The 14,629-nt window shown below is 35.9% G+C and overlaps 1 protein-coding gene across 5 annotated transcripts in view; it reads right to left on the bottom strand.

Moving 5' to 3' along the window:
- Nucleotides 1-14,629, bottom strand: part of LOC113511170 (uncharacterized) — a 244,882-nt gene that overhangs the window by 68,502 nt on the left and 161,751 nt on the right. For 2 of the 5 annotated variants that reach the window (XM_031912238.2, XM_031912239.2), the window contains exon 1: nt 4,905-5,726. The exons of the other annotated variants lie outside the window; for them this stretch is intronic. In XM_031912238.2, coding sequence (XP_031768098.2) covers nt 4,905-4,928 — 24 coding nt within the window. In that variant the 5' untranslated portion in view covers nt 4,929-5,726. Of the gene's footprint in view, nt 1-4,904; nt 5,727-14,629 lie in introns of those variants that run through there. 5 annotated transcript variants of the gene reach the window in all.

Raw genomic sequence — 14,629 nt, 5'->3', positions numbered from 1 at the left:
TTTAAATAATTCGAACAAACAATCTCGTATATGAATTACGCATTAAATAATAAAAAATATTGTACTTTCTTCTCTTACGTATGTATTAGGTACATAATATTTTAACTCTCTCGCTCGCACGACCACCCATACTCACACACAAAAACGAGCGTGCGCTTTTACGCACACACGCACGCACGCACGCACGCACGCACGGACACACTCACCCACCCACCCACACCTACGTATATCGAAACTTACATTAAATATTACATATTTAAATTAATCCGGTTCACCGCACCATTATTGTTGACATTCTTGCTTTGACTTCCACGAGACAAACGTTGCCTAGTGTGCGGTCATAGCTATATTGTACCAGAGGCTAATTTTATTAAGGAATTTAAGTTATTATTATTATTAAAATTTCACAAAAATTCTCATCTCCCCTCTTAAGGAGAGGAGATGGCAAGTAACCCCCGGCAGAAGCACAGTCGGCCGGGGTTCAGGGCCCCAGGGAGAGAAACCGGCGTACAATGCGGGCAGAATCTAAGAGCACCGCTTTCTGCATCTTTCCCGGGAGTGAGCCGCCTCGGAATCCCAACCGTCTGAGATGTTGTTCCAGACTGGTTGGGATAAGACCGTTCACCGACATAACATATTATTATTATTATTAATGTATCAATTTATATTTAAATATATGTATTGGATCGACAACAGGCAATTATAGCAAAATTCATAGCGAAATGGAAAAAATTCATTTGCCACAATTACTTTTAGTAACGGAACCGTAATTACTAACCGCGCCCTCTAACTATTTTGTTATAATTGAATATTGTACGTGCGACATATTGACGATATGGCCACAGATGGACAGATACAGTTAGCAAGTTTAACAGCTGTGTTTGCAACGGCTGTTACCATTTGAAAGGTGGGATATGACAGTTAAATTAAGAGTTTATTGATGTACAATCAATCAACCTTTATTCATATACATCTGTTACAGATACTTATGATACGTCAATCTATAATTATAATAATTACTATATAAAATAATATTGATTTAAAAAAAATACAATAATTACATTTACAGTACAATTCACATTAATACTATATTCAAATCCATGCAGTTTTGTCATTTAGATAGTCATTTAATTTATAATATGCTTTTGTACAGAGAGTCCTTTTTATATATATCTTAAATTTTCTTTCATTTAGTAAATGTAAAACGTCATCTGGGAGTTTATTATAAAAACGTATACAGTTCCGATAAAGTTCAATATTGATAAAATAACATCATTAGGTCCGTGTAGGTCCCGGTATAGAACACTGGTATAGTAAGAGGCAACTAAGGGAGGACGAGGGATGGGCAGCAGCGCCTCTCTTAAAATATTACCAAAGGCTAACTGCGGTTACCAACCCGCCTGCCAAGTTAATTACTGGTAAAAAATGATGGGGCCAAACGAGTGTGCGGCTCACCTGATGGTAAGTGACTACCGCCGCCCATGGTCACCCGCAACACTATAGACATTACAGGTGTGCTGCCGGCCTTTTAAAAAAGAATATGCTCTTGTTTCGAAAGTTATGATGTCGTATCGTTTCGGAAATACTGCTGCTGGAAGTTGATTCCAAAGAGTGGTTCCAAAAAGTGTCTAGCTAAACGCACGGTGGAAGACCGCCATTCATCTATCGATCACCAGATATTACCCAGAGGGAGACTTTGTACAAAAGTCGATTGCTTGAGTACCTCTGTACCATTCGTGTTTCAACCGTGAAGCAGTTGTGTTTGCATGGCTGTGTTTCGGTTTGAAGGGTGGGGTATGGCGTGAATTTACTGGGTATAGAGGAATAACACCTGAGTCCTCAGGAATGGCAACGCATGGGGGGTATCATGGGCGAAACAGTATACTCTGTTATGTCCATGGTACTGCTCATGTCTATAGGCGACGGTTACCACTTTCCATCAGGTGGGCCGTCAGCTTGTTTGCCATTGTAAGTTGTATAAAAAAAAATAACGTATCCAATTAACTAACTAGGTTGGATAAATTGGAAATTTGATGAGTTGCCCGACCACCTGTGACTGTAGGCTGTGAGCGGTGGACTAGAAAGATTCCATTATGAGATGCAACAGGGTTGGAAGTGCCAACCATAGTTCTCTAAATATATATATATATATATATATATATATATATATATATCTAACCCTCTCACAGCTCGGGCTGCGAGCCGCGATCAACAAGTTCTCATTTTCTATATCACTGAAGGATCTTTTTAACCTGTTAACCGCCGCAGATGGATTTATTAGACAAATATGTTCATGTTCGTAGCACCCCTGATGAGACTAGATAGTTTATAGATAAAAAAAAAACAGTTCCCTGTTAGATGACAGGGAACTGGTTTTTTTTTTTGTTTATTTAACCACAAAGACCGGTAATTGTGTTAAACGATAAAATGTTAGCTTTGTACTATTATAAAATTGGTTATTTGGATACAATTATTTTGTTTAATTCCGCTTCCGTCAGTATGTGTGCGGCTGCCAACACTAATGGTAGCGGAATTAAATTAAACAAATAAATATTAATATGGATTTTCGCATTATATTTATTATTTACTATAGTAATTCCTAGTTTAGTAAAATATTTATAACAAAATTGTAAACGAGGTTTGTACGTATTTACATGGAAGATATTCAAGGAAAATTTATATGAGAGGTCATAAATAAGACGAAATACCTGAGTCTTCAGGAATAGCAACGCATGGGGGGTATCATGGGCGAAACAGTATACTCTGTTATGTCCATGGTACTGCTCATGTGTATAGACGACGGTTACCACTTTCCATCAGGTGGGCCGTCAGCTTGTTTGCCATTCTAAATCGTATAAAAAAAGTACATACTTATAGTGATTAGTTAAGGTGTTAAGAAGTTATAAAGTAACAAACAAATTTTTCACATTTAGATAGATAGATAATTTATTTGCATCACTTACAGCACACAAACAGCAAAAGATACAAAAGCAATGTGAAAAAAGATAAAAAACGATACATGTACAAAAGATTAAAAAAAAAAAAAAACCAAAAACAAAATCAGAATGCATAATAAAACTTTTTTCTTCATGCGTGTGCTACAGTAATGCAAAATGTACAATATCATTAAAGATTTCCTCCACTCGAGACGTAGTTTTATAAACGAACGAATGGAGAATCGTTGCGTTTTATTTAAAACAAAAAAAAAAAAACATTAAAATTGGCTATCATTTAAACTTTTCCCAGTTGATTCTTTAATTTGAAAGCTTCGCAATACGAGTGGCGGCCGAGCGAACTTAAAACATAACGTTACGGTGGGCAGTGAGCAAACGCCGACTTCATTGTAAACATTTACCGTCACCATCGCAAACAAAGGGAAATGGTGTTGGCTCGCTCGAATTTCCACAAATTATGATGTTTACTACTGTTATTAGGTTTATTAAGAACTAGCGAGACGCCCCGGCTTCGCACGGATAGATAAGATCTTTATTTATTTATTCATTAGTACAAATATGTGTACATGGCGGACTTAATGATAAAAGCATTCTCTCCCAGTCAACCATAGGGAAGTGTCAGAATACACGAATGCGGTACTACTAATTATTGATATACATACATACTAAAATTACATATATAAACGAATAAATATATATAAATAACAAATATACTTACACATATATGACATATACTCGTACTATATTATACACGAATTTGGGAATAATATAAAGCACTTACTGCTCGGATAAAGATAAAAAGTGAGCGTGAACGCTTTTTTTGAAAGACGGTTTAGTCGGTAGTCTCTTAATGGCATCAGGAAGTGCGTTCCAGAGTCGTGAAGAATGTAGGAGTAAAGAGTTTGAAGCGTAACCAGTACTGTGAGAGGGGAAAGATAATTGGAGAGTATGTTTAATTAAAAATAAATAAATAAAAGTAATACTACCATAACAAACGGCGATTTTGATTTATTTATTGGTAGTAAGGGATACAGGGTAAGGACAAAATATTTAATATAATATTATTATAATGTCATAAAGACTGAAGGAGTCGCAAGACTTTTTACGTTATTTCTTTACTTTTTCGTGGCTCGCGACATAAGAAAGGTTGAGAAACAATGGTTCGAACTATACGTATCACACAGCTTCACTTACGTGTAGTATAATAAATAAAAAGTACATATGTGTGCTATTTTTTTTTTTTCAATTTTTAACCCATTTCACTGTTTAGTTTTTGAGTAACAAACATCCAAACGTATTTACATATTTCCATATTCATAAATTTACTAAAATGAGACTTTGTACAAAACTCGTTTGATTGGGTCCCTTTGTCCCATTCGGGTTTTGTCAAAACTCCTTTGATTGGGTTCCTTTGTCCTATTCGGGTTGCCACCGTAAAGCTGAGTTTGCATGGCTATGTTCGGTTCAAAGAGTTAGATATGGCTGTAGAATTATAGAATATGTTGACATAGGGGGGAAAGGGATTGTTAGTGATGGGAAGGTAAGACCCCATTGCTATCAATATACTCTAACAGGTCGACCTCCACGCAGCTTCCCCTGAAACTAATCGTGACTAATTTATCGTCGAATTCATCACGATGGGCTAACTGACATGCCTTTTCATCCTCACCTTTCACCTCTCACTGGTGCCCCAACAGTGTATACCAATAGTGCAGGCGGGGTTACCATGTCATTTTCCATTAAAAAAAATGTCGACATAGGATTATAGTCTTCAAGAATGACAACATGTGAGGGATACCATATAAGCATCCCAGAGTATCCCGTGTCCCGTGTACAGTTACCCTCATTCTACTAAATGATTGCGTCAGCTTTGTCATTTTATGTTTCCTAAAAACAAACACATAAAATATCAACTTTATGGTATTTACAATAGAGTCAATTTTAACTCACCTTACCCTTGTTACGGTTGTCCATGTTAAATCCATTATTTAATAAAATTTACACCGCGCAAACCCAAAATACAACACAATTCACTCACAACAAAGTTACTTGTATAAACAGCAAAGTTTACTTAAACGCGATCAATCAATCACGCCAGTGTAGAAACGGTCAAATCCAATCACCGACTTTGACATTTGACCCGAATCCGAAAGTTAGCCGAAGTTCGCCAAGATTAATTCCATTTTCAAATACAAGTTCTTAACTGGCGGTTAGAGAGACTAAATCACTTTACGCAAAATGTTTTTATGTTTACTTGAATTCTATTTTTGAAACTGTTTATCTAAATACTTTCTTTTAAATTATTACTAAGACTCGTAAATTGATGTCTTATAACTTTTTTAAAAATAAGTTACATTATATTTTTTTATGTTTTAAAAACATCGACAATTGTAGACACTTTTTTTTTTTATTATTTCAATCATAAACTTTTTCTTTTATTCATACACTAAATACATTTTAATTATGGAATATAATTTGAATTTATAACGATATATTATTCAAATAAACACGCACGTCAGTTTGTTCACTGAAACACAAATTATTAAGTGCGACATCAGCAACGGTGCCAATAAATTGTTCAAACATTATGTCAAAAATGTTAACTTTTTTTTTTCACCAACAAACACTACACAACAATCGAATAAAAAAAAAAAAGTCCTGGCCGCTTACAATAAAAACTTTAATAAAAAAAAAATGTTCCATTTTTGAACTGAAAGTAGCGATCGTCGTGTTCGTTATTTAAAAATTGTGTATAATGGTTCCGCGGCGCGGTTCGCGGCGGTTTGGCGGCGAGTGGTGAACGCCGGACGTTGCCAGCCCTTAACGATGTAGGGGTGCGCACTGGGTGAAGGGGGCGGAGCGATAGCGGAAGGACTAACGGCACTTTATACAATATGTTTTCATTATACGGCTCGATGTAAATCTTATAAGCAACTCTTCTTAATGACTCTGTGTGCTCTTAGAACTTTTTAAGGCCACGATTATAAATCAACAGGCTATTTAATTTGTTTTTATCGTCTTCATAGAATATCTATTTAATGAAAAATATTTTTTGATATATTATTATTTTTTGTACCACTGAGGTGGCAAACAAGCATATGGCCCACCTGATGATAAGTGGTTACCGTAGCCTATGAACACCTGCAATACCAGAGGTATTGCGCGCGCGTTGCCGACCCTGAAGAAACCTCTTTAATCCCCTTTTGAAGAACCCCATGCTGTAGACTCTTGGGAATTTTTTTATATTGTTATAAGTTAGTATATATTTAACATTATTTCCTAGTAGAAATACCACAAACATACTGTTTCTTCTTATAATTGTACGCATTGAATTTGCTGGAAGAGAACTCCTATAGAGTAAAACTCGCCTGTTCTAAATCTTTGTTTACAATAATTTACAACAATATAATACAATAGTGTACAATAAAGTATTAATAAATAAATAAATTAATTGATTAATGTAAATATTTAAAAGAGTTCCTTACTTATTAGTTTAATTTACTGATAACTAATAATGCAAATTTTAATTTGACATCATTCGAATTTATATAAAATACTAGCTGACCCCCCGCAAACGTTATTTTGCCATATACATTATTTCTAGAAAATATTTTTTTTTTAGGGTGGGTCACCCTTATCATTGAGGGGTATAAAAAATAGATGTTGACCGATTCTCAGACCTACCGAATATGCACACAAAATTTCATGAAAATCGGTAAAGCCGTTTCGGAGGAGTTTGGTAACAAACACCGTGACACGAGAATTTTATATATTAGATATCGCATAATTTTTAAGGCAATAGCAAATACATTTAACAAATTAAGTTAATCTGAGAGATAATTGCACTATTCCATTGTTAATTAGAGGTAAAAAAGGGGGGGTTAACTATGTATAGAGTATGTATTAATAGGATAAGTCTCGCACTTACCCCTCATCCCGGGAGAAGCGGTTGTCAGTAATGGCGACTAACAATCTCATTACTAACAATATATGAAGTCTGATTAATCCTTAATGGATTTGTTACGGTACACTTACTTACTTGACTTTAACTTCATCCTATAATCTTTCACTGGTGCCCCGCCAAAGTATACCGATAGCGCTAGCGGGGTTACCATTTTATTTTGAATTCATTCATTTCAACCATTATCTATCCACTGCTGGGCATAAGCCTCCCCCATAGACTGCCATAAAGAACAGTCCTGAGCCACCTGCATTCACCATTTTATTACCAATTAAAAAAATCACACAGTTGAGTTCGACATTCGAATTTCATCAATTTAAAAAAAAATCGCTTCCGCTCGGCTAACGTGTTCTCAGCCGACTTGCGTCATCAGCCCTCCTGACACGTGATAGCTGGACATCCTTTTTGTTGTTAAACTTTTGATAACCCTGTCATTATCCGAACACTTCCGAGTCGATGACGTCACGTCATTTTAGGTCCACTCACGTGTCCGTACGTCATCGAATGGAAATAACAAGTAAACTTGAGCATATCACGAAAAAAACATTCTCAGTTTATTGAAACTGAGAATGTTTTTTTCGAGTATATTACCTAAAAATTGAGTATTGACTCAATTTTTAGGTAATATAGATAGAGTATCGAGCCTCGAAAACGGGTCAACTTTTTGTCAGCTAACTGTCAAATAAGCTGACACGTTTTTTCTATCAGTGTTCTATATACTTACGCCCACAATGTATCTTGACGTGTCTACATTTAATTATTTGATAAATAAAATGAGTTTTAAAAAGATGGAGACTTTGTACAAAAGTCGATTGCTTGGGCACCTCTGTCCCATTCGTGTTTCAACCGTGAAGCAGTTGTGTTTGCATGGCTGTGTTTCGGTTTGAAGGGTGGGATATGGCGTGAATTTACTGGGTACAGAGGAATAACACCTGAGTCCTCAGGAATGGCAACGCATGGGGGGTATCATGGGCGAAACAGTATACTCTGTTATGTCCATGGTACTGCTCATGTCTATAGACGACGGTTACCACTTTCCATCAGGTGGGCCGTCAGCTTGTTTGCCATGCTAAGTTGTATAAAAAAAAAAACGCAAAAATTATAAAACAAAATCAATACAAAAGTTATAAAGGTAACACTCGTAATAATTTGTCATGTAAAATTGTATGAAAGAGTGGAGCCGCTTTTCTCGATGTATTTGTATGGAGACACTGTATTTATATAATGTAAAACTCCATTATTGAGAAATTAAGATTATTATTTAACTCTTTATTGCACCATAAATAAATATATAATAATAATAACTTTATTGCATAACCATGATTGTAACAAACTCAGCACTGGAAATTACAGTAAAAGTGGGTACGACATTCATTTGTACATTTGGATCAGTCCCCCAAACACCTGTGTCTAAACTAGTTAAACACCATGAAGTATTTTCCAAATTTCAAATGGACGAACGAAACAGAAATTTGATGTTAAAATTACATAATACATGCTGTTTAAAATTATTAAAAATGTTAAAATATCGTTCCTTTGGACTATTGGATTTATGATGAACGAAATGTTAAGCTCCATTTACTGGGTCGCTTTTGATACGAACAAAAACACGAAATTGAGCCCGAAATGTATTGATTTTTGAAAATTTTGCCTACTCGTGCGAAGCTTGGTCGGATCGCTAGTGCAATAATATTACTAAGGATTATTCGACTTACCCGACTGCGTATTTTACCTCACTCTGCCATGAATCAGCAATGCCATCGTTTCCGACCATGTAAAGACTTTCCGGCGCCGTTTACCCGCAAATGGTTACTCAACGTCAATCGCTTTACATTCAGCCATTTGTTCAATGGCAAATACTAACGCTGTTTAACCTTTGAATAGGGTGGGAGACTAGTGGCCCCATTCCTGTCAGAACTCTACGCACGGTAAATTCACCTTGAATTTACCGTGATATTCTTAATGAATTCTAAAGTTAATTTTCTATTATTTTAAACCCCTAAAATTTATACCCTAAAAATATCATTCTATTATATTATATATATATATATATATATATATATATATATATATATATATATATATATATATATATATATATATATATATATATATATATATATATACGCCGGAGTCCCGATAGGGAGAAAAAGTAAGATGGAGCGATATTATCTTCAAAGACGCAACTAGACAAGGTTTGTATGTTACACTGCTTAGTTTATTTATTTTATCATCATCATTTCAGCCATTATTCGTCCAGTGCTGGACATAGGCCTCTTCCTTGGGTGGTGTTGGCTTTAGAGATGTTTTATATATATAAACCTTCGCCGCCTTTTAATCTATTCTTACGACACTTATGGGAAAAATGGTAGCCTATTCTATGTTATAAAGATGGTAAAATACAAAGCCATGTCATGTTAGCCACATGTTGATCATGATATATATATATATATATATATATATATATATATATAATAACATCAATAAAGGCATAGAAAACTTTCATTAAACACGGCGAGCTTGTAAATGCACTAGTTAGGACTTTATTAAGAAAAAGGGTCACACTAGCCTAATAACTGTCTTTCATTACGCAATATTGTGTGACGAGACTTAATAAGAAAAAGAAGGAAATAGAAACGGAAAGAAATAGCAATAGTACAAATAGTTGGAATATAAATATAGCAATATTTGTGACTAGTCTCGTCCTACGGATTTGACCGTGGAAATTAGAATACGCAGGAGATTTTTACCAAATTTAATTACCTAAAATATTTTGAACCGTTTAAGCAGGGGGGAAAGAATTATTAGTAATGGGGAGGTTAATCCCCCTTGCTATCAATATACCCTATCAGGTCGACCTCCACGCGGTTCCCCCTGGAAACTATCGTGACTAATTTATCATTGAATTCGTCACGATGGGCTAACTGTCCTGCCTTTTCATTCTCACCTATCACCTCTCACTGGTACTTCGCCAATGTATATCGATAACGCAGGCGGGGTTACTAGGCCATTTTCTCCCATTAAAAAAAAACATTTAAGTGGGGGAAGGGATTATTAGTAATGAGGTTTAACAGGCCTATTGCTAGCAATAGCTCTATCAGATCGATCTCCACGCGGTTTCCCCTGGAAACCATTATAGCTGATTCTAGTGTAATTCGTCACGATGGGCTATTTGACCTGCTTTCATCATCACCTATCATCCCTCACTGGTGCCCCGCCAGTGTATACCGATAGCGCAGGCGGGGTTACCATTCCATTATCGCTCATTAAAAAAACCGTTTAAGCATGTTTAAATAACAAATATTTAAACGCCTTTATCATATAATTCGCTTGAATACCTCTGTCTTATTCGTGTTTCCAACCTGAAACAATTTGTATTTGCATGGCTGTGTTTCGGTTTAAAGGTGGGATATGGCGTGAATTTACAGGAATTATGTCCACAATTTGATGTTATTTTTATATTTATTACCTAATAACTTGTAGTATCACAGGTTCTGCTTGGAAAAAGGCCATTTTTCAATAATAAGTAATAATAATAATACCTTGTAACTCCATTATTTATAAACAGATTTGAAAATGAATCTATGAAGTGGACATTAATTCAATAGACTGATTCTAAGGGGGGAAAGGGATTGTTAATAATGGAGACTGAGAATCCCATTGCTAGCAATATACCCAACCAGGTCGACCTCCTCGCGGTTCCCCCTGGAAACTGTCATGATTAATTCCTGATGAATTCATCATGATGTGCTAACTGGCCTGTTTTCATTTTCATCTATCATCCTTCACTGGTGCTCCGCCAGCGTATCCCGTTAGCGCAGGCGGGGTCACCATACCAATTTCACCCATCAAAAAAAAAATAGACTGTCTCTATGGTCTTTAACCTATCAAAAACATAAAATGAAAAAATATGCCAAGTCCGGCATTCGCAGTTTTTTCCACTACAAGAAGTTTTATCTTATATAAAACCAGCCAAGTCAGTTATTTTAATTAGTACTCGTATTTATGGAAGCACTTATTTAACAACTTTGTTATAAATTGTTATGTTAATTTATTACCTATCAATATTTACGTGTATAGTGACCTTATGAATATTCTAATATACATACTAACTTTATTTTTATAATAACTATAATAACTTGGCAGTTGCGTGGCAACATACTTTATTAATCTACTTCTAATAATGCCTTCCTTTACCGTGGGTGTCGTAAGTAACAACTAAGGGAATTTAATAGTAATAGTAATAAATTTATTTGCATTAAATAGGGTAGGTATCGGTGGTTTTATATTACATAGAGTTTCTTGCCTATTTAGTCATTACAGTATGTCATGCAAATGTCCCATTTTGATAGGAACTGATTAATTTATGCATCGACAACTATATTAGACATTTATCTATTCTTTCTTGAAAAATTCGTCAACAGAGTAAAAGCTTTTGCTAAGTAACCATTTACGTATTACAATTTTAAATTTATTTCATGGAAGTTCCTAATTCTAATTCTTCTAATGGTCCAGAGAGTGTTAGCAGCGTCCCTCTCAAAACGTCATCAAAACCCAAATGCGATTGCCGATCCGCCTGCAAAACATGGGAACTACTGGCAAAACTCCCTCAAGGGGGAGACCTATGTTGTATAATAATGAGTAGGGATAATATTTATATTATTATATGTATCACATCTCCCATATTTAAAACTAACAGAATTTTTCATCGTGCCTCCCACCAAATTGTTTATAATTACTCCTCTCCATCCAAAGGTTGCCTGGAAGAGATCGCTCTTAGCGATAAAGTCTCCCATTGTTTTCTCATTGTGATTGTTTCTTGTAATTATTTATATTTATAATAAGTTTACTATTGTAATCTTTTGGAGGAAACAATAAAGAGTATCTATCTATCTATAATAATAATAATTCTCTAATAAAGGCAACCAGGGCCCACAAAATTTTAACAATATAAATTTGCACCAACTATAAATTATTAAATCAAATTTTAAATGTCCAGCAGTGGACAGTTAACGGCTGATGTGATGATGATGATTATATTTTACTAATAAAATAGTTGATTTATTTATATAAACCACCATTATGCACCATTTATATTTGCTTAATAATCAGAATATTAGATTTTTATTAGATTGTGGTATCAGCCATTAACTGTTGTACTGAACGTAGCTTCTTTCATAAGGATGATTTTGCCAATAGTTGCTACATTTAGTAGATGAGTTAGTATTTTATAATAATAGTGCTAGATTACTATAAGTACCTTTGAATTCAGATAATCAGTGAGTGTGTCAGTGACAGAATTAAAGAACTTTGACCAGTGATCATTGGTAAAGTATAAAGTATAATTATTAGGTATATATAACGCTAATCATTATATCTAGTTATAGTACGTGTTTGCGCTTGAAGTTGAGAAGCTCTTGACGAAATAAAATACTTGTCCGTGCCTCAAGCTTTATAATAAATTAAATAATACAAAGGTGCGTGTATTCTTAATCGTTAACAATATTTGAATATTTGACCTTCTAACGGTTGAACGGTCTATGTCTATGGTTCTAATATTGCAAGTGCGAAAAATTTTACTTTTTATTAAAAACTCCTATAATGCCTGATCTTGAACAGTATGCTCTATTTAACACTAAAAATTCAAACTTCTTGCTTTATCCACAATGAAGTTAAATGGGGATTAAAACTGTCATGAGTCGCTTCAAGAAAAGGATGGAATAGTTGTGCTCGACTCGGCGGGGGCACTGCCGTGCCGCTTGATACTTTTGTACAGTCTTTCAAATAAGAATATCCCCGTAGTTTCCTGGTTACTCCAGCCCTAATGAGGGTTCCAGACATAATTACTTTAAGTCCAGGTACTCTTAGTCACATTTAGTATCTGCTAAGTGATCTAGATCATTTGTAGGTAATAGCTTTGAGGGTCATGACGCATTAAATACTATTACAACGGGCCGCTTTTAACTTGAACGTTTTAGGACAAATTTGATTTTCAAGGCAGTCTAATGTCACGTTTTGAATAGGAGAAGGAGATTGTTTAAAACAATCCTTATTGATATTTTTTTTATACAACTTAGAATGGCAAACAAGCTGACGGCCCACCTGATGGAAAGTGGTAATCGTCGCCTATAGACATGAGCAGTACCACGGACATAACAGAGTATACTGTTTCGCCCATGATACCCCCCCTGCGTTGCCATTCCTGAGGACTCAGGTGTTATTCCTCTGTACCCTGTAAATTCACGCCATATCCTTTTGAAACCGAAGCACGACTGGGACAGAGGTACCCAAGCAAACGACTTTCGTACAAAATGTGCCTCTGGTAATATTTTAAATTTGCCGTGTAATCCCAGCATAGAATTGGCCACTCTTTTCTTTTCGGTAGGTGTCGTAGGAGGCGACTAAGGGAGCTTAATTGTCGAGGGCTGGCAGCAGCGTCTTTCTTAAAACTACACCAAAGCCTAACCACAGTTGGCAACTCGCCTGCCAAGCGTGGCAACTATTCGCAAAATCTTCCAATAGGGGAGGTTAACGACTAAAAATTTCGTTCTCGCTTCCGGACAGCAGACCACATACATATGTATTCCTATCCAGTAAGTTATAAACCCGACCCATTTTCAAAATACACGGAGAGTACATCCCCGCAGCCGGAATTGAACTCGCTTCATAATCTTTAATTACGGCCATTGTATTGCAGGAACAACAATGGTGCTTATATTTCCGGTAAATGCGAACCCGGGGCCGGTGAAACTATGCGAGCACCGTCCATGTGATGGCTGGAATGACTGCAATATGCACCTAAAGTGCTAGTCACACTGACGGCTAAACTAAATGAAGTTCCGTTCGCTTAGCTTAGCCTAGTATAGTATTTTATTATCTGTGGCTTAGCTGATCTGTTTACTGTATATCTTTTTATTGTATGGATAATCTGGTAGTATTGTTTTATTGTTACCCTATTCCCTTTGGCCGCGACAGAATATCAGTGCTTTGCTCATTTGAGGGCGAAGCAATAAACTGAGTTGTGGCCATTTTGTATTGCTATGGCACACGCACAAACGAAAATTATATTTAGCTTTGTGTATTTTTTTTTCATTTATGTGGTCTCACTTTTTTTGTATATGTATGTTGTAATTTGTAAGTATGCTGTAAGTAATGCGAATAAATTATCTATCTATCTATCTATCTGAGCGAAGCTACTAAATTAGCTCACTTAGTAATGAAGTACGGAATGGTGAACAAGCTATCGGACCGACAGTTGATGAAAAGTGGCAGCTTTTGCCTAATAGATATGAGCAAATACATAGACAACACAATGCCTCTGGTATTGCAGGTGTTCATAGGCTACGGTAACCACTTACCATCAGTGTGCCGTATGCTTCTTTGCCACCTCAGTGGTATAAAAAAAATGTTGGGGGTCAGCCGTTAACTGTCCACTGCTGAATATAGCCTCCCACATGAGGGGGATTTTGCCAATAGCTGCCACGCTTGGCAGGCATGTTGGCAACTGCACTTAGAGTTTTGGTGATGTTTTAAGACGGACGATGCTGCCTATCCCTCGCCCTTAGTCGCCTCTTACGACACCCAAGGGAAAGGAAGGGGTGGCTTATTCTATGCCGGGATCACACGGATTCGTGACCCTTAGTCATGAGCAGTTGTGAATATTAAAATTAAAAATATATTATGTGCTTACAAAACTTTTAACAATAACAATTTA

Source organism: Galleria mellonella, unplaced genomic scaffold (genome assembly GCF_026898425.1).
Source record: "Galleria mellonella isolate WM207_F2 unplaced genomic scaffold, CSIRO_AGI_GalMel_v1 utg625, whole genome shotgun sequence".
In the NCBI taxonomy this organism is placed as follows: domain Eukaryota; kingdom Metazoa; phylum Arthropoda; class Insecta; order Lepidoptera; family Pyralidae; genus Galleria; species Galleria mellonella.
The sequence above is the reverse complement of the archived record's forward strand: the minus strand, read 5'-3'. Positions and strand labels throughout refer to the sequence as shown.